This window comes from Orycteropus afer, unplaced genomic scaffold, assembly GCF_000298275.1.
Source record: "Orycteropus afer afer isolate SDZICR_OR568_19922 unplaced genomic scaffold, OryAfe1.0 scaffold00166, whole genome shotgun sequence".
In the NCBI taxonomy this organism is placed as follows: Eukaryota; Metazoa; Chordata; class Mammalia; order Tubulidentata; family Orycteropodidae; genus Orycteropus; species Orycteropus afer.
The window spans coordinates 6770585-6791655 of record NW_006921753.1 but is presented as its reverse complement, the minus strand read 5'-3'; the positions used below and the strand labels follow the sequence as shown (position 1 = coordinate 6791655).

General features: G+C 36.8%; 1 protein-coding gene across 1 annotated transcript in view; it reads right to left on the bottom strand.

Annotated features, from left to right (window-relative positions):
- CBLB (Cbl proto-oncogene B) overlaps positions 1-21071 on the bottom strand; it is a 300380-nt gene that overhangs the window by 71221 nt on the left and 208088 nt on the right. Inside the window, exon 10 of the mRNA XM_007946571.2 lies at positions 18493-18696. Within this exon, the coding sequence (XP_007944762.1) occupies positions 18493-18696 (204 nt within the window). The remainder of the gene's footprint in view (positions 1-18492; positions 18697-21071) is intronic.

Sequence of the window (21071 nt, the reverse complement as noted above, 5' to 3'; positions counted from 1 at the left end):
AGTAGATTGCCCCATCTTCCTTCCGAGGAGTGGCTGGTGGGTTTGAACTGCCAGCCTTCTGGTTAGCAGTCAAGTGCCTTAGCCACTATGCTACCAGAGGTCTAGGTTTTTATAATCTAATTTTTATAATGTATAATACAAATCCACCATGCTTTGACATACATTCCCTAATGTTAGTATTTATAGTCTTTTGAGCTAGATATTAAGTTATTTATCCCTACCAATACCTTTGCAGGAGTAGTTGATGTCATAATTTAATTCTAAGTCCAACAACACTGACAAAGATTTATCACTTCTATCTTTATGTAAAAAGAGCCTTGATGGTGTAGAAGTTAAGTAGTTGGCTGGTAAATGCAAGGTGAGGGGTTTGAACCCACCAGCCACCTGGTAGGAGTACAATGTAGTAGTTGACTTCAATAAATATTATAGGCCTGAAAATCCTATGGCGCAGTTCTAGTCTGTCCTGTAGGGATACTATGAGTAGGAATAATTTTGGTAGCAATAGTTTTGAATTTTTGGTTTGGTATTTATGAACTCACAATCTTTTAATCTGGCAGATAAAACAATGTATTAGTGTATAAATGTATACTTGAATTCTATAAAGTTTTTTTCTTTCATTTTGTTTTAAATTAACTAAAGACCATACTTTATTCAAATTTCTTTAGCTTTTGTGTAATATCTTTTTCTGTTCTAGGATCCATCTATCTTGCATAATACACTGTATTTTGTTGTCATGTTCTTCTTCTTGTTTTTCATGACCTTGACAGTTTTGAGAACTGGTCAAGTACAACATGCCTCTACTGGAATTAGTCTGATGTTTTTCTAATGGTTACAAACAACCAGTTGCCATTAAGTCAATTCCTACTATGGTAACTCTATGTATGGCATTGTAGGGTTTTCAATGGCTAATTTTTCAGAAGCAGATGATCAATGTTTTCTTCCGAGGTGCCTTTGGCTGAATTTGAACCTCTGGCCTTTCAGTTAGCAGCCAAGAGTGTTAACTGTTTGGACCACCCAAGGACCCAGACTGGGGTTATGCGTTTCTGGGAGGAAACCCATAGAAATAAAGTGCCATTTGACCGTATCATATTGTTGTTGTTGTTGTTGTTATGTGCCGTCGAGTCGGCCCCGACTCATAGCGACCCCTCCTTTCCGGGTTTCCGAGGCAGTATCACTACGGAAGTAGGATTGCCCAACCTTCCTTCCGAGGAGTGGCTGGTGGGTTTGAACTGCCAGCTGTCTGGTTAGCAGGCAAGTGTCTTAGCCACTATGCTACCAGAGCTCCCCGTATCATATTAAAGGTACATAATATCAACATGACTTATCACTGCTAATGTTGACTTTGACCACGTGGTTGAGGTAGTAATTGTTAGGTTTCTTCAAGGTAAAGTTTTTTTTTTTTTTTTTTTTTAAATCTCTCCCTTACCATATTGTACACTGTGTGCAGCCCATACTAAAAAGGTAAGGAGTTAATGCTTCTCCTTTTGAGAGCATTCTTTAAAAATATATTTGAGAAGCTTCTAGACCTACCTCTCATAAAATATCAGACTTGAAAACTATCATGATAATGCTAAACTATCATGTCTTTTTCACTCTCAATTGGTGTCAAATAAAATACGTCAATAAAATTAGATGCCATTTTACATGACTATTTTACAAACCTTTCCTTTTTAGTAAGAAGCCCTGGTGGCACAGTGGTTAAACCACCAGCTGCTCCTTGGGAGAAAGATGAGGCAATCTGCTTTGGTAAAACTTACAACCTTTGAAACCATCGAGAGTAGCTCTACTCTGTCCTTTAGGGTTGCTGGGAGTCTGAGTCAACTCAGTGGCTGTGGGTTTGTTTTTCAGTTTCCTTTATAGTCATTTTTTGATTCTTCCTCTAGCTCCTGAAAAAGTAACTTATTTTCAATTTTCACTAAATTGAAGGAGAAAAAGTAGAAATTCTAAAGTCTAAACTGATTTTAGATTGTTAACAAAATAGCAATCTTATCTAGAAAGTCATGGGGTCACATATGGTCACAAATGTCAACCTTATGAGGGAAAACCTATCCAAAAATTATCACAGAGGGAATAGAAAAAAATTCCTGATGTAAAGCTATATGTACCACAGAAACATAGCATTTCAGATAAGTAGATGTCAGAGGACATCTAATTTTCCATAATTCTCATTAGGATAAATCATATTCTCTGAGAACCAGCAAAACTGTTAAAAAACAACCCAAACCATTACCTGATACAAAAGTTTTGTGATCTGTCTACAATTATTTACAAAGAAGAATCAATAAGCAAGGTGATCCATGGTTCCTACCTCAAATAATTTTTCTATATAAATTGAAAATGTATAGCATTTCATTCATCTAGTTAATTGCACAGAAATGTTTAAGTACTACCTATACATTACGATGTATAGCTATTAAGACTGCAGACCAAAACCTATGCTCTTCCAAGTGTTTTTCTTCCACTACTATCTTTCTAGCTCTCTCATTACCAGTCACCTGAAATAGAAAACAGAATTCTGGCACAGCCAATAGCCCCATATCACCACTGGAACTAGACGTCTACTTTAGACTGGATTAATCACTATTAATAATTTTAATACTTAAGCATTTATATAAATTCCTAGTATGTTAAATAACAGGATGGATTTGATTTGAATGGGTAAAGGGCTTCCTAGATGTTAAGAGTACACTGAAAATTCTCAGGGCAGAGTCAAACAACTGTTTGCAATGCAGCAATAACCTTGAACTTCTAGATACTTCCAGACAAGCAGACTCTATGCAGCTTTGTGAATGCAACTGGACACAGACTTTGCTTACCACAATTCATACTGTATTCTCAAGGAGGATTATGCACTGTCCTCCTGAAAAACTAACTGATTTCGCAGCTTTACAGTATCTGTAATTTGGTTTAGTTAGAAGGATTTTATGAAGGGTGCATATGGCAATCATTTTATTTTTACTGACTAAGTAGACTAAATTTATCATAACATTCATTTTCCCTGAGCTTCTTTAAATGTATAGTAAAATTCTCATATAAGAGTAGATTATTTAGCAACGCCATTTAGATAGATGCATTATTCTTTGCTGAAGAGTTTGTTATTTCTATGAAAACTTCTGCAGTTAAGGTACTGAACCCTTGCATTAACTTATACTGCTGAGAAAATTAAAATACTGTGAACATTTGTAAACATTTTTAGTAGATGCCTTTTATACAAAAGGTTACTTTTATTGTTGTTGTTGAGAACCAAGAGGAGAGAGGCCAAGGATGACCAAGACCCCCAAAGAAAACCCCTGCAGCAGAGCTCAAGAGAATACACCTGGGACCCTTTCTCTCCCTACCTTGTGAAGCTAGAGTTCCCTCACCAGCTCCCTCCTGCACCCCACACATTGTCATAAACAAATATTTAAAGGCCACTTTTAATTTATTTGAATTCACTACCAGTTATATTTTTCTTTCTTATTTGGAAGTCAGAGAAGAAAAGTACTCGAATACAAGACTTTGCAATCCAGTTTATCATTGAGTTCATAGGTTAGACATTTGTGGTATAGTAAATTACTTTGTGTGGCTTTTCTACCCATAAGTCTTTGTAAACTCCAAGGTGGGATTTGCTATGAGCAACTGAGGAGCTCCTGATTGCTGAAGGTGTCCACCTGGAGTATTTCTGTTGGGAGTGGCACAAAACAATGTTCTGGGAGGTGCCCACTCTCTCTCAGGTGCTTAGAGTTCTGATGCTATAATTGGCTAGTTTGACCACCCTGCCAGGCTCAAAAAGGAGGCCTCCTGGAGGCAGAACTCTCTCTGACTGCTGGTTGAGGAAGACGTGCTGCTGAAAGAGACACGGGCTCCTGAGACACGCATTGCTGGGAAAGAGACGCAAGAGACATGTATTGCTGAGTGAGACACCGAGGGACCAGCACTGCTGGGAAAGAGACTGTGAGAGACTCTTGGCTGAGGGACGGTGGGCTGGAAGAGAGACTGAGCTCTCTTGAGTTGTAGTCTGGTGCTTCCCTAATAAACCCTGTAATCTGTGAGTTCTGTGTGGCCACTGCAGCGAATTATCGAACCCAGGAGAGAGGTGGTGGATGCTTTGGGAGGAACGGTTGGTGAAAGGGCTGGAGGGAGGCAGCATGTCTGGCCTTGCAGTAATAGGCCTTGGGTTACTGCTGGTAATCCTGTCTTCCTCTTGTGAGATTAGAGGAGGTCAGAACATGTGACCTCCTTGCCGTTTTTGCAACATTAAAACTTTTGTGACATCAAAATTTGTCAGTTCACCTTATAGGAAAAAAGAAAAAGAGAGTTTGTCTCTTTTTTCCTTCTGAAAAGATAAAAGAAAGACACAATAGATCTAGAAATATATACATTTGCATTTCTCTTAGCTGTGATAAAAAAAAAAAAAAAAGTTGCTGTAGTAAAAAGTTGCTGGGGGAAAAAAATAAAACAAACTAAAATAAGAACAAAATATACAACCAAACATCTGGGTCAGGGTGAAATTCTAACAATATGAAGTATGCTCTAACATTATCTTCTCTTACTGATTTGTCCAGTTTTACTACTTTTAAAACCACCTTTATTTTGCATAGATTTATCCCATATATATAATACATTTTAGGCAGAAGATTGCTGTGCTGTTGTGTTGTTATGTGCCATCGAGTCAGACCCAACTCATGGTGACCCCTCCTTGGGTTTCCGAGGCAGTATTATGATGGAAGTAGATTGCCCAACCTTCCTTCTGAGATTAGGATTGTGAATAATAGTAAGTGAATATTTTTAAAATAGGAATATACGTCTTTGGGATATGTAAATTTCAAGTGGGGTTAATTGTCAAAACAGACTCTAATACCAACTCTTTCTAAGCATCTTTTAAAAACATATTAATTTCATAATCTGACTTTAAGTAACCACATTCCTGTCTATGTTATATGAATTTCTGCTATATTGCTTAGATAAGCCACCATCTATTGATATTATTACCTGTTAATTTTCGCTACCATATTTTGGACAAAGGACTAATCTCTAAAATTTATAGAAAACTTCCAACACCTCAACAACAACAAAAATGACAAGCAATCCAATTAAAAAATGGGCAGAGGACATGAACAGACACTTCAGCAAAAAAGGTATTCAGGTGCCTAACAACCACATGAAGAAACACTGAAGATAGAAATTATGTAAGTCAAAGCAACAAAGGGCTATCTCACCCCAGTGTCAAAAGCAAAGTTCAAAAAAAACAGAAAACAACAAATGCGGGCTAGGGTGTGGAGACACTGGAATCCTCATAACCCACTGCTGGTGGGACTGTAAAATGGTACAACCACTGTGGAAAGTGTCATGGTTCCTCCTTAAGAAGCTGGAAACAGAAATATCATATAATCTAGCAACCCCATTCCCAAGTATATATCCTAGAAAAGTGAGATCGATGTCATGAACAGACATATGCACACCCATGTTGATTGCACCATTATTCACAAGAGCAAAGAGATGGAAACAACCTAAGTGCACATCAAGGGATGAATGATTAAACAAACTATGGTACATACACACAACGGAATACTATGCAACATTAAAGAATAACAATGAATCTGTAAAACACCTCATAACATGGATGACATTACGCGTAGTGAAATTATACTGTATGAGATCACTATTGCAAAAAGTTAAGAAAAGGTTTACATGTAGAAAGAATTATTCTTTGAAGGTTACCCGGGGTGGAAGGGAAAGGGAAGAAATGCCACCAACTAGAAGCTAGTTACAGGTAACGTGGGTGAAGGGAAAGGAGATATACAATAAGGGGAAGTCAACACAAAATCATCAAGGCAGTTGAAGACACAGGGAGGCACACAAGAGTTAAAGGCAACAAAAGCAAATACTATTACATACATAAACCTGCAGTAACAGTAATAATAATTTGCAAGTGGATATATAGATAGACATGCAATCTGAACAGAGGTAGGAAGGTGAATAGGATTATGCCCACAAATATATATAGGTTTGACAGAAGCTATGTATTTATATGTGGTTCAAATATATCCATGAATGTAGTAGAACATATAGGGGACAAAGTTAAGAAACTGTCTTCTTGTTGTTATGTGCCCTCAAGTCGGACCTGACTCATAGCGACCCCTCCTTGGGTTTCCAAGGCAGTATCACTATGGAAGTAGATTGCCCCATCTACCTTCCGAGGAGTGGCTGGTGGGTTTGAACTGCCAGCCTTCTGGTTAGCAGTCAAGTGCTTTAGGCACTATGCTACCAATCAAATGATTCACTGGGTACAGAGGCTCAGGTCCAGAGTCGGGAGACACGAAAGTCAATAAAGTCAATATAACACAGTCCATAAAGACAATGTTCTGCATCCTATTTAATGAGTTGCCACTGGGGACTTTAAAGCTTGCAAATAGCCATCTATGGTCAAACTATCAGTATTTCCCCATCAGGAGCAAAGAAGAGTAAAGAAAGTCAAAGACTCAAAGAACCAATTAGTACAAAGGACCAGTGGAGCATGTGAACCCAGCCTCTACAACCCTGAAGAAGTAGATGGTACCCTGCTACCAGTACTAACTGCTCTGAAAGGGATCACAGTAAAAGGTCTCGGATAGAGTAGAGAAAAATGTGAAACAGCATTCAAAATTCTATAAAAGTCCAGGCTTGCTGGTTTGATAAAGACTGGTGGAAACCCTGAGACTATGGGAGGAATGCCGTGACAATCCAAGGATTGCACCAAATGTACAAAACAGAATATGTACAGATTGCTGAATGGAAAAACAATTTGCTCTGTGGACTTTTATCCAAATCACGACAAAAAATAAAAATAATAACTGAACTGAACAAGTACAAACTCTCTTTCACACACACAAAGTCAAATAAAAATGACTCCTGGATTAGCTGCTGCAATTAACATGGGCAATTTCCCTTAGTCAAAATATCTAGAATTGACTTTCAAACAAATCTTTCTTTTTCCTTCTTGCTCTAAAGTGTGTCTAGAATGCACAGATAATAAATGCACAGGTTGGGGAGTTGGAGAAGTTTCCTGAGTTAAGGCACTTGCATAGTGTAAAACTGTTTACCATAATAAATGAGATTTATTGGTTTTGTAGGAGTCCCTGGGTGGCACAAATGGTTAAGTACTGGGCTACTAACTCAAAGGTTGGCAGTTCAGACTCAATATTCTGGTTACCTGGTACCACTCTGACAAGAAACATACCACAAATGGGATGGCCTTAACAAACAGGAGTTTATTTTTACAGTTTGGAGGCTTTAAGTCCAAGTTCAAAGTGCCAGGCTCTAGGGGCTGGGTGAAAGCCCCTCAAACTTGGGGTCCAGCTCTGCCTCCTGCTCCCGGCCCACTGGAGCTAGAGGCATTTCTTCACTCAGATAGCTGCTGGCTGCTGAGGCTGAGAAGCCCTGAGGTTGACAAGTCTCGATTTTACCAAACCACATGGCAGGCCCTTAAGTCCATTGTATGTCCCAAGGTCAGCAGAGCATAGCAGGCTGCTGAGCAATGACATGGATACATGCAGGGTCCAAGCGTGCCATAGGCTAGAAACCATTCTCAAAGCTTTTCCTTATATACCGGAAGCAGACCACATTCCCAAAGGCAGCTACTCAGCTGCTCCCAGTAGATTCCACCATGGAGTTGATTACCAGTCTCATCATGGGGAATACTACATCCAGCTGCCCCGCCACTCAACCAGGCCCAGCCAAGTTGACACACAAACATAACTACCACACTCAGGCAGGGGCAATTCAGTAGAAAGGACACAGCCTTGAAAACCGTACGGAGCTCAAGTCTACTCTTAACACAAACTGCCTTGCCCTGAGTCAGAATCGATTTAATGGCAATTGGAAAACAGGTATTGGGATCTTTCTCCTTGTATCTTTTCAATTCTGTTATTTCATTTGATTTACTCATTTCTTATTAATAAACAATAAAATTTGACTGTAGATACTTTTGGAATTACGGGAATATATGAAAATGTTTTGAAACACCTATTCACAGACAGTATTAATGGTGATATGGTTTCTTACAATCTCTCTTCTATGTACTATTTTCATCATTGATCACTAGTAACATATATAACTTTTGATCTAATCTGTATGGCATGAAAAAAATGTTTAACCAGTATTAAACATTTTTCCTGAACTTAATTTTAACAGGTGCATTTTATGGTTATAACAGCATTTCCATACCATTCCCTTGCTGTGAAAGCTTATGCTGTTCACAATTTTTTCTATTATGAAGTTTGTCATAAATAAATATTTAAAGATATATACTTTAATTTTTAAGGAGAACCACGGAATTTTCTTTGAGGACAGGGGAGTAGACTCAAATTGATTGAAACTTACAAATAGTTTTAAGACTATTTTACTGCTCAGTATGGGAACTCTGATTCATTCTTTTACTAGTCATATAAGTTGGCAACCAGTTCACAAACCTCATAAACACTGAGCATTTTCAGTTTTCACTTTTTGATACTTCCACTGTCATTTCAATGGCCCATGTTCCTGTTTAAATTTGCATTTCTTTGACAAATAGAAAAAAAAAAATGCAGTACTTGTTGGCCATGTGTATTTCTTTCTTAGCTTACTGACTTTTTAGATTCTTTTTCTCATTATTTATAGTAACTTTTCTCCTTTGTTGACTGAAATCACTGCACAACAGTATAACTCACTGCCCTCAAGATGAGTATCTGTTAGAATTGTTGCAAATATTTCTGTCCCAGTTTAATTCCTTTTGAAATTTTTTTTATGGCAGAGTTTGCTTCTCTCCTCAATGGGTTTTGTACTATTGAGTATCTAGTTTAAGAAATATAATTAGTTAACAGGGTAAAAATAAACATTAGTTAAGTGATTTTTAAAATAATTATTTAAAATAATCATGTCTTTTTGCCATACCTCAAATGATTTTGTTTCTTTCTCAGTTTTTCGTTTTATCTGTCTCCTAAGTAAGGATTTAAAAAAACTCAGAAAAGCTATGGAAAAATTAACTAGAAATATATAGGAAGTAATATATGGACAGGGAATTAAATCTACTAAATTTATTTCACAATATCGAAAATCATTTAAGTAGAACTGCAAGAGTTGGGAAGGATGGAACCACCCTTTGAAATTACAGGGTAGGTGATTAGTATAATTTCATTCCTTTATCTTGATTTATCATAATTCTCATTTTTTCCTAGTATTAAACTTGCTTTCAGAATGACAATAAATGTACTTTCTTGTTCTAGCTCCTTTCAAAACACAAAGGGTGGTCCTGCTTTGGTTCCTGTCTGTATGGTCATCCTACCACTGTATTTGTCTAACTAACAATTTTTCTTAAATTCTTTAATATTGGAAGCTGATGACCACATACTTTACAAACTGCAATCCTGATGCTCAAAAAATTTAAGGACCATATTTCATTTCTTTTTGTCTACAAATTCATTATTTTTTTCCAGCCCTGTGCTCCATGAGATGAATAACTGCTATTCTTTATTTCTCTGACAAATTTTACAGAGTTCTTTAGTACTCAAAATAGGATGTTAATGACTACCATAATGAATATAGAGATCCATATTTGCAGTTTTAACAGAAAATCCAGACAGAAAAAGCTCAAGAAGTACTCAAAGGCTTTTCTTACCATGCTCAGCAATTACAATAATCGGGATTCATTTTATTTTAGTCACTCTTCATTTTATCCACACCTTTTAAAGAGTGATTTTATAAAAGCTTTAATAAGATATATTATTATGGAAATGGCAAAACATTAGCTAAGAAACTTTAAGCCCAGTCAGACTATTATAAAAACAGGACAAGAGAAAAACCTCTCCAATTACTAATAAGAGTTCTGACAATCCCACAGATAATCAAAGTCAATTTTATACTATTTCTAACAAGATTTCTACCTAATGAAATTCCATATCTGAACAAGGTAGATACAAGTATTTTAATAGGGGCGATGGGAAGATTCTGAGAAAATCAACAATTTTCTCTAAATGCATGAAAATTTATGAAGGATACTGATAAAACTTTTCTCACATAAAGTATATCTAAGAATATTTTTATTGCTACAAGCTATTCTCTTGGTTCTTCTTTGCTCATATTAATCTCTGGAGATAGCAAAATCAAAAAGTATTTTGCATAACAGCCTATTCAGAAAGTATACACAAACTCACATATCCCTAAGTATAAATGAGTGTTATATGGTTACATGAGGTGTATTGTATAAGAGCAATATAATTATCATGTGCTTATCCAATGTCACACTTTCAGAAGCTTCATCAGTAAACATTTAGGAAGAAACCCAGAATTAAAAAGAAAAGTCCTTTAAGCCGTAGGGGAAAGCATTAAAGCTTTCTGTGGTGCTGTTCCCTTTAGGAACAAAAGCTAGACACCTTACTAAGAACACAGATACTTGATTTGTGAGTAAAATGAAGTTCACTATTTAAAGGCTGCAATATTGCCTACTTTCCACTAGTACAGGAGCTCTGGTGGTGTGGCGGTTAAGGCACTGGGCTGCTAACCCAAAAGTCGGTAGTTTGAACCCAGCAGCTGCTCCATGGAAGAAAGATTTAGACTTGGAAACCCAGTGGGGTTCCCTATGAATTGGAATCAACTAGATGGCAGTGAGCTTGGTCTGGTATGGTTTTCCACTAGTAGAAACTTTGGGAAATTATCAGCTACTAGAAATTAGAAGCCACTAAGAAGATGAAAACTGCTAGAAACTTACACTCTGAACAGTACTGGCTGAGGCAATGTGATGCAGATTGAACACTGGATGGGTTAAGAGTTGACTTCCTTTTGAGCTCTGACAGGAAAGTGGTCAATGAAATTGGGAAGGGGGCGGGGCCTTCTTTAAAACTGCACAAACAGCAACACCCATGGGAATAACCCTGAGGGCACTGCTCTACTAAAATGTTGAACACTGCTAACTACACAGTGAGATGCAACTTCTCCTGGAAGTACTTTCACTAAGGACTTGATCTCACAGTCTCTGACCATAACTCTGACATTTAAGTTTGCTATTTTAATTTAATAATTTTATGAATTTTGTAATCTGATCTAAATATTATATGTGATTTTAATTTAAATTCATGATTACTCTCTCCTCATGCCACTCTCATCCTTTAATCTTGTAGCAAAATGTAAACTTCAAAAAATGTGCCCTGTTGATAGCAATGACTCTTTTCAAGCGCTTTAAACCAGTTCAATCCCCTGCTGAAAATCTGCATTTCTACCCCATATACACTGAATCAGAATCTACATTTTAACAAGAGCCTCAGGTGATTCTTATGTATATGATAAGAATCACCTGGGGATCTATAAGCATCACCTGGGGATTTTTGTTAAAATGTAGATTCTGATTCAATGGATCTGGAGTGGAAATGCCAGTTCCCAGCAGGGGGTGGAACCTGAATGAACTGATTGAAGGTCTGCTTCCTATGCCCTTTGGTTCAGTCAGTTGAGAAGGCAGGAAAGGGTGACAGATAACTTAGAAATATTTCCATAAAAATGGCTGAGACACAAGAACAGCCTGAGGATTAAAGGAACACACTTCAGTCACTGAAAAATGCCCTTGTGAAATCCCTTATTACTCTCAAGATAGTAGGTAAAGCTGGTTTAACAATAAGCAATTATGATTTGGTTACTGTAGTTCTTCACCCTACCTCAGAGAACACTTAGTCATTTCCCTTTACTTACACAGAAAAATGAGAACATTGTAAGCTTATCTAAAGTATTTAATCCTTAAATAGTATTTTAGCTGACATGTTGGCAACTTACTTTGTATTTCCTCTGAATTTCAAACCTCAAATATGGGTTAATAGTAAATTATGTTAATATAGCCATGCAATGAATATATTAAATAAATGCAACCAAATAGTTCCCAATCCAGTGCCATTTTGATTTCTAATTTTTCCTACAATGATAAATTGCAGTAAGAAAAACTTGCACAGACATCCCCAAGATAGTGATATTGGGTATAGAGCAAGATTTTAGGAGTCTTAAATACTATTTATGAAAAATATCATTAATACTAACTAATACTTAGCATTACCCACATGCCAGTACCATTCTGGTAGTGTTATATGCACTGACCCATTTATCTTCAGACACAATGTACTTGAGATCAGAGGTGTTAAATAATCTATGCAGGTTACTGCAAGTAGTAAAACTAGAACATGAACCTAAGCAGCTGGACTCCAGAGACCATGGCTCTACTTAGGAACAGCATAGGTAAGGAGCTTTCTCAAGGGCTTCCCTGTGAGCCAGGCACTGTGCAAGGTCTAAGAGTGAAAAGGAGCAAGGTATGGCCTGTGCACTCAAGGAATTCAAAGTCTATCAGATGAGCCAGATTCAAATAAGCTCAAGAGTTCAAGAGCTTGCTTATCCTAAATTATTACATATTCAAAACATTTTAGATAATAATGTTATATACAAGGCATATGTAATAATGTCTTCAAGGTTCCATTCAACATCATGCAGCTCTTGGTTGAGGCAGTCTTCTCCTTTTTCCATGGACAGGTTGAAAGAAATTCAATAAACAAAATGCAATTAACTAACCAATAATGAACTTCTGTCTTTAGGAGCAAAAGGTTGGTGGTTCAAACCCACCAGCTGCTCGACAGAAGAAAGATGAGGCAGTCAGCTTCCATAAAGACTTACAGCCTTCAATACCTTATCCGGCAGTTCTACTCTGTCCTAAAGGGGTTGCTATGAGTCACAAATGATTTAATGGTAATGGGTTTATTATAAAGGTATAAAGGACCCTTGGTAGTGCAGTGGTTAAAGTGCTTGGCTGCAAACTTAAAGGTTGTTGGTTCAAAAACACTCAGCAGCTCTTTGGGAGAAAGACCTGAACTATCTGATCCTATAAAAATTACAGACAGCCTAGAAAATCTTACGGGGCAATCCTACTCTGTGACATGGAGTTGTTATGAGTAAGAATTGCCTTAGCAGCACTTAATAACAACAAAATGAACATAATTGCTAATAAGCTGGTAACACTCCCATTACACCTTTTGCAAAATTAAGCAAAACACTGACCAGAAACAGATTTTTTTTTATTTTAAAAAGAGCTGATGATTAAAGTCACACGGAATATGGTCTTACTGATCACAACTGGACTTCTTCTGAAGACTCGAATCAGATGCAATCACCCTAGAATTTCTGACAGCTCAAGAACTCAGGCAATAGTATGTAGAGTTTCAAGAAAAACATCTTCTACTTAAAATCATAAAATAGCTTTGGCTAGGATGTTTAAAACAACACAGTATATGAGAGATATAAAGGTTCTATTAGCTTCTGTAAAAATTCAAATTTTAAGCACATTTAACCTATAAAGTAATTTAAAAATAGATCGCTTTAGTGGCTAAGGCACCAGAAGGTTGGTGGTTCAAACCCATCAGCCACTCCACGGAAGCAAGACTGGGCAATCTACTTCTGTAAAGATTTATTGCTTCTGAAACCCAAAGGGGTCACCATGAGTTGGTTTTGACTCGATGGTAGTGAGTTTATTTTATTTATTAATATGTCCAGAACTAAAAAACAAACTCACTGCCGTCAAGTCAATTTCGACTCAAAGCGACCCCTCCTTGGGTTTCCGAGGCAGTATCACTACAATGTAGATTGCCCCATCTTCCTTCCGAGGAGTGGCTGGTGGGTTTGAACTGTCAGCCTTCTGTTTAGCAGTCAAATGCCTTAGGCACTACATCACCACTTTCTTAATATGTCCAGTAAACTATTATTTATAAATTCCTGATACTGGCCATCACATATTACCAGGAATGTACAAATAGCTCAGTACACTATCTAGCAATGACCAGAAGCATTACTAATTTAAAGAACGCAATATGTTTAAAACAAGCAGAAGTGATTTCCCTCTATAGTCATCAACCTGCTTATAAGAAAAAGATGTTGCGGTCTTATTTGAAATGGCCGACAATTAAAATGAATCATTCTGTTGAACAATGACTGACAGTAACTCCTGGAGTTGAGAGAATGAAATGTTTTAAAATAAATGAATGAGTAAGTAAGGCAAAAAGATGATTAAAAAAAAGAAAAACTAGAGAAATGAAAAATACTTGAGGTATTGTGCCAAAATGACCATGTGACATTTATAATGTATACAGTATAACAGAACTGGAAAAAACCTATTAATTTGACAAATAGATACTGTAGATATATATTAAGTCTTCGGACTGGATTGAGGATAAAAAGGTGAACACACCCAGGTCATTGCTCTTCAGGAACATGCACTACAGTTATTAGCTTGTTTAATAAATATTTACTGAATGTACTTAGAAGTTAAGGGACAGAAAGATAAATAAGGTATTATTTCTGACTTTAAAAATTAATAGTTCAGTGAGATGGTCCTCCAAATAAACATAACAATTTAGTGGAACTCCTGAAATTAAAAAAAAAAAAAAAAAAACTCACTGCCATCAAGTCAATTCCCACTCATAGCAACCCCCACTGGGTTTCCAAGGCAGTAAATCTTTACGGAAGTAGATTGCCCAGTCTTCCTTCTGTGGAGTGGCTGGTGGGCTTGAACCAGCAACCTTCTGGTTATCAGTTAAATGCATTAGGCACTATGCCACAGAGCTCCTTCCTGAAATAAAAGTACATTCAAAATGCTATGGGACATTTATGCCACAGCAATATTTTTCTCAATTATTTAGAAAAAAATAATGCTTGTATTTATATTAAAATTTAAGTTCTACTGAAAGTTAAATGTCAGAGATTTATGAAATATAAAATTCAGTTTATTTAATTCATTAGTGGTAGATCAATGCACATAAACACATTCAATGGAAATATGATTCCTTAACATAAAAACAATTAATTACATGTTCTTTAAATTTCTCAAGTATCTAAATGCTTCAGAAAAGTATAGGAAAAACACTGACTGTAAACAAAGCCTTATCAAATGACTGCCAAATAAGCTACTGAGGTGTGACTTCTGGGACAATACTGCTGTAGAGCACCATTCTCTCTCTTGAGTAAATGAAAGAGGATCAATGTAAAAAAAATCAATCAGCAACCATGACAGGCAGCTCACCAGTGTTCCATGGAGAACAAAGCACAGTGGCTTTTTGAGTGGGTAAAAGGATCAAGGAGAACCACTAGCATCACCTTTGAAACATCTGCTTCTGCTTCTCATTTTATATGACCAATGATTCTTTTCAATCATCAGTGCTACTACTAAAAAGAAAAAAAAAAAAGGCTCAAGCTTCAACTTAATTCAGTAGAAAAGAGGAAGAGGCTGCATCTTATCACAAACTCATATAGGACAAACACTGTTTTCCGTCAAGCAGAGAAGTATACAAAGTTCTTCAAAGAATTACTCTAAATTCTCATCCCCACCCCCTGACATGGATCACTGAAAGGAAAAAAAAAACACTGACTAAAAGCAATCAAAATGCCATTTTCCTAGGTAGAAAATAGTGCCTAAGGCACTTGACTGCTAACCAGAGGCTGGTGGTTCAAACCCACCAGCTACTCCTCAGAAGTAAAGTTGGGCAATCTACTTCTGTAGTGATACTGCCTTGGAAACCTAAGGAAGGGTCACCATGTGTTGGATCTGACTCAATGGCACATAACAACAACAACAACATGTCATTTGAAATACGTGAGCTGTTAGAAGTTTCTAATATATTTTCCCATCACTCCCTATAATCTTTGCCCGTCAACAAACATTCTTTTTTTCCAAGGGATGTATCTACCTCAAGTCCTCAGGTACATGTTAAACTCTTATGCCTATCTTCTATTTGGCTGGAAGCCACAGGTGTGGGTTCAATTCCAGACCTGAAGAGCAGCTAGGGGCCATAGTCTCAGTGGTTCCACCAGGCTCTATCAGACCAGCAAACCTGGTCTCCCTTATTTATTTATTAATTTTTTTTTTCCAAATAATTGCCACATTATTCTCCCTCTCTATCCAGGATCTCCTACATAGATCCCCCTCTGAGTGGTTGACAGCAGTAGTCGTGTACCATCTAGTTCTTCTGGTTTCATAGTCATACAGGCTGAGGATTGCATGGTGTACCAGTCACGAGGACTAATTGTTTCCATGAATCTTTGGTTTTCTTCATTCTTCTCTGCTCTATACGAGGAGAGACCCATCACTGCATCTAGATGGCTGCTTGCAAGCTTTTAAGATCCCAGTCGCTACTCGCCAAAGTAGGAGGTGGAACAATGTTTTGTGTAGTATGTTATGCCAACTGAGCTTGATATCCCCTGTGACTATGGTCCCAAGCCCACTGGTTCAACTACTCGGTCCCTCTGGGTAGCTGGCTGTGACCAAAAAGTGACTACAACCTTGTCCCTTGTCAACTCTACTATACCCCTGGGAGTTCTTACAGAACATATACATACCCTTATAGAACCACTGTCTGCCAACCCTATACATGGTCTTGGGTACACTCCCTGCTGCATAGACACACCTAATAGTTCAGCCTGTCCACCCATCTATCCACCCGTATACCTGTGTTTGCCTTCACTGACAATGCAGTACTGTATGTGCAAAAGGGTTCATCTTTGTTGTCAAACAACAAGCATCCTTTAAATGCTTACTATGAGTCCCTGGTCATGGCACAAGCAGTTAAGTGCTCAAGTACTAGCTGAAATGTTGGACAGCTGGAACTCACTCAGTGAACTCAGAAAGACAGGCATGGCAGCAACCTTCCAAAAGATCACAGCTTCAGAAACCATATGCAGTAGTTGTACCCTGCACACTTGGGATTGCCAAGAGCCAGAATCAACTTGACTGCAACAACAACAATAATAAATGCTTACAATGTTTAGGACCCAGGTAGCAAGCATTTTCTTAAAGAGCCAGACACTAAATATTTTAGGTATTGCAGGCCAAAATCAAGGTAATATGCAGGTATTTAAGTAATCATTTAAATAAGTAACCATTTAAAAATAAAATCATTCTTAGCTCACAGACTGTTAAAAAGGATAGCAGGCCAGATTTGGCCGAGAGGACGCAGTTTGTTGATTCTTGCTCTAGACCCTCTACTAGGGTACACTTATACTCAGGCCACACTAAGACCATTAAGAGTTAAATTATAAGAAAAAATTTTGCATGAAGAGCAAGATTCTTCCAAAAAGCAGCAGCAGGAATGATCTAATAAAGCTCTGCCCAGTAGAATGATCTATTTGATAACAGATAATTTCTATTACATCTCTCTTTAGTAGTTACTCCCATATCTATAAAAACTGTTCTATTTCTGCACAGTCCAATACGGTAGACACTAAATACAAGTACCCACTGAGCACTACGAATGTGAAAGTAAATTTCTCACAAACTAAATTTTGAATATTTTAAAATTTCATTTGTTTAAATAGCGACACGTGGCTAGTATCTTGGATATCACAAATCTAGTATGTGGTCACTTACATATCAGCAGGTCCTAAAGCAACTATTTGCTAAGGTTTTTGATGATCTATCAGATGAAGGGCAAACCTATTTTTATAGTTTAATACCAACAAATTACAATTCACATTACCTTTAATTTCTGGTTAAAATTTTATTGGTAATTAGTTGAGAGAATAAAATAATATATGTGAAAAAAACCTTTGCTTATATGAAAGAAGACATTACTAATGTTGGTTAAATTCATTAAGTGTTCATCTTAAACCTCAACTGTTTCAACTTGAGATTTTTTTTTTTCTTCTCATTCTTTAGGGTTGCTGAGAATAAAGGCTTCCTTCATATCCTAGGTCAAAGGGATCACTGATTTCGTAACTAAAACTAAATGTAGTAGATAGGATTAAAAAGGTGGAATCAAGCTTTTGAGAGTACAGAACTGTTGATTATAACCTGTATGTATTTCATGTTATCAGAAAGAACCGTCTAATGGCCAAGAATCCTGTTCTCTTGTCCACTGTCATTTCTTCTCTGCAAATGAATCAACCGGTATTCTTGTGAGTTTTGTTTCAATGAATCATCTCTTGTGAGCTTGGTTAAGAACACTTCAACTGGGAGTAGCATCCATTCCCAGTGAAATCACAATCAAATTTCTGAGTTCACAATGTTGATGAAGAAATCCCACATTATGGTAAACTCACAAAGGTCAATCTTGTATGATTTCATAGTAGCCAAACAGCAAACTGGCTTTCTACTAAGAAAACAACTTGACCCCAGACTTCTTTTAGATTTCAACAAAGACTATGTATTAAGTCCAACTGAATCATTCCCAATTATAATAATTTCTTATCTTAAATTTTTCTCTATAGATCTGCTAGCACCAATCTTAGATGATGTTTAATTTTATACAAAAGCTCTTAACGTCTTTCACTGTGCAGTTTAAAACTAGAGAAAGCACTTTGAGTATAGTAGAGTTCAGTCCTTCAATCTATAATTTTTATCAGCCTGTCAACATTACTTATATTTTCACCTTGCTTTTAAATACTGAAATCTTTTTTTCTCAAACCCAAATAAACTCAGTCATACCCCATCTGTGACAGTATTTCTTTTTCACATGCATACAGCACCCTAACTATGGTTTCCAGTTTTACCTTTCGAACATTTGCCAATCGATTCATCATCAAGTTCTCCTCTCGGTCATCATCGTCATCCAGGTCCAGCAATGGCATGCCAAATGGGTCAATGATGCTACAGCACCTGGAGCCTTCATCTCTTGGGTCAAAGGGATCAACGATTATGGGCTCTGTTCCCTTTATTTCGCAGCGGCAGAAGGGGCAGCCCTGACCATCTGACTCCTGAATAAACACAGAAAATAAGATGAATGGCATTTGTTCAATACAAACAATATTGAGTCAATATTTTTACAATAGAAAATGGTAGGAAAAGAAGGTAAGTCTTTCTTGCTTTTTTATTGGGGTAGGGGTAGGAGAGGAAGGGTGGAAACAATCTTGAATCAGGAGTGGGAGTAGCACAGGGAGCCAACAAAATGTAGGAAAAACTTGTCTCCATTTCAAATTTCTCAAGGAAGAGGAAAATATCTATATGAAGTTTGATTTGCCCAAGAGAAACCACCTAAGTCTTTGCTCTCTTGAATGTTCACTTACAATCTTTCATGCAATATAACTGCAGAGTTCTGCATAAAACTGGAAATTAAATCATGCCCTTATGTAATAAATAAATATATATATAATATATAATTTATATATATATATAAATTCTAATTAAACATTCTATAAAAATTGCATTTGGTAAAAGTTCATAATAAATATTCGTAATAAATATCAATGAGAACAATGCATTTCCAAATGCATTCTGAAAAATGTCCTGTACATAAAGCTATGGCAAAATTTTTCCATTTTCATTGCCTAAGTAAAGGAGCTCTGGTAGCATAGTGTCTAAGGCACTTGACTGCTAACCAGAAGGCTGGTGGTTCAAACCCACCAGCCATTCCTCGGAAGGAAGGTTGGGCAATCTACTTCTATAGTGATACCACCTAGGAAACCCAAGGAGGGGGCCACTATGAGTTGGATCCAACTCGATGGCAGTGAGTTTGAGTTTTTTTGAGGTATATTTAAATATTAATTCATATGAAAGTTGTAACAGAAAATAGAACAAGGAGGTAACTGTATGTTCATAAATCATTGCTCGTATGGAAGGAATATAATAATATGTGAGATACTAAGTTTTGCCCCTCATGTACAAATACTTTTGGTCCAGAAATTAATTTATTATTCAAGCATTTGTTCAAAGACTTCCAGATTCATTTCTTAAAACAAACTACATTAAGAATTCACATCTAGCAGAAAAAAAGGACAAAGCTATTTTTCTCACCCTGTGGATACAATGCCTTCGAGAGGTAGATGGTATATAATATTCAACACCAGAGTTTTGTTTTTACATTATACTCTGATCTTAGTCATGTCTTGTTAAAAGTAGTAAAAATCATAAAATCATTTTAGGGCAAAAAATAGGATAAATTAACACCATTTTAGAGGTGAAACGAAGCTCAGACAGCTAACATCTTTAAAGGAACCATTCAGTTTGTACCATTCATTTAGTATGATGGGAAACATATCTACTCTTATATTAATGCTATGGCCAGGAGATGGATTAATTCTTTTGCTCCCCTGTCACTGGACAAATACTAAGCATACATTTTGTGGTAAAAACCTATGGTAGGTAGTTTGATTCTTTCTCAAACATCACTCAGATTAACAAATAAAATGCTGCCTTTCCAAGAAAGTCAAAAAGGAAAACAAACTTTGGATTGCTTACTGAAAAGAAATTGCGCATCCCCTATTCATTTCTTGTTGTAATTTGGGAAAGAGACTTAGTAAAATGGTTGAAGCAAGGTGGTGTGAAAAAATATGACTGTAGTAATACAGAAAACTTGGTATCTACCACCATGTACATTTAGATTTGGCAAGTTTCCAGGCATTTTAACCCTTTCAACACTGAATTACGTTTTGAAATTTTTGTTGAAACCATGTGTTTTCAGTAATGGAACACATTTTGAATAACATGAAAACAATTTTTTTGAGGTAATATGGATTCTGATACAATCAGTGGGATACATTTGTCCCAAGGGGTGCTGAGGTAGGTGGGATGAGGCCTGTTTCTTCAGATTTGTGCAATTATACCAAGGCCCCCACCAGATGGCAGCATGTACTAGAAAAGGGATAGTGGCTACCCTCTAAACTCAACAGGCAGAAAATGAAGGTGGGCACTGTATATACTACAGGTCAGGAAAAAGTTAAATATTATTAGCTCCATAATTTTAGTTGATAAAATTACATTCTTTTATTTTGGGTAACATTATAACTTTGATATTTTCTAGCACAGGAGTAAAACTTTAAGGGAAAGCTACTTTAATTTAAAAAAAAAAAAACCAAAACACTGCTGTTGAGTCATTTCCGATTCATAGCCACCCCCATCGAGTTTCCATAATGGTAAATCTTTACAGGAGTAGATTGCCTCATCTTCCTTTCATGGAATGGCTGGTGTGTTTGAACCACTAACCTTCTGGTTAGCAGTCAAATGCCTTAGGCGCTAGGCCACCAGATTGCCTTCTCTTTTGATAATAAACACATTAAATTTAAGAGTATATTCAACATATGTTATCATCCAAATAAAAATCCATTATTATAATAGTTATAAGAGATCTGTATTG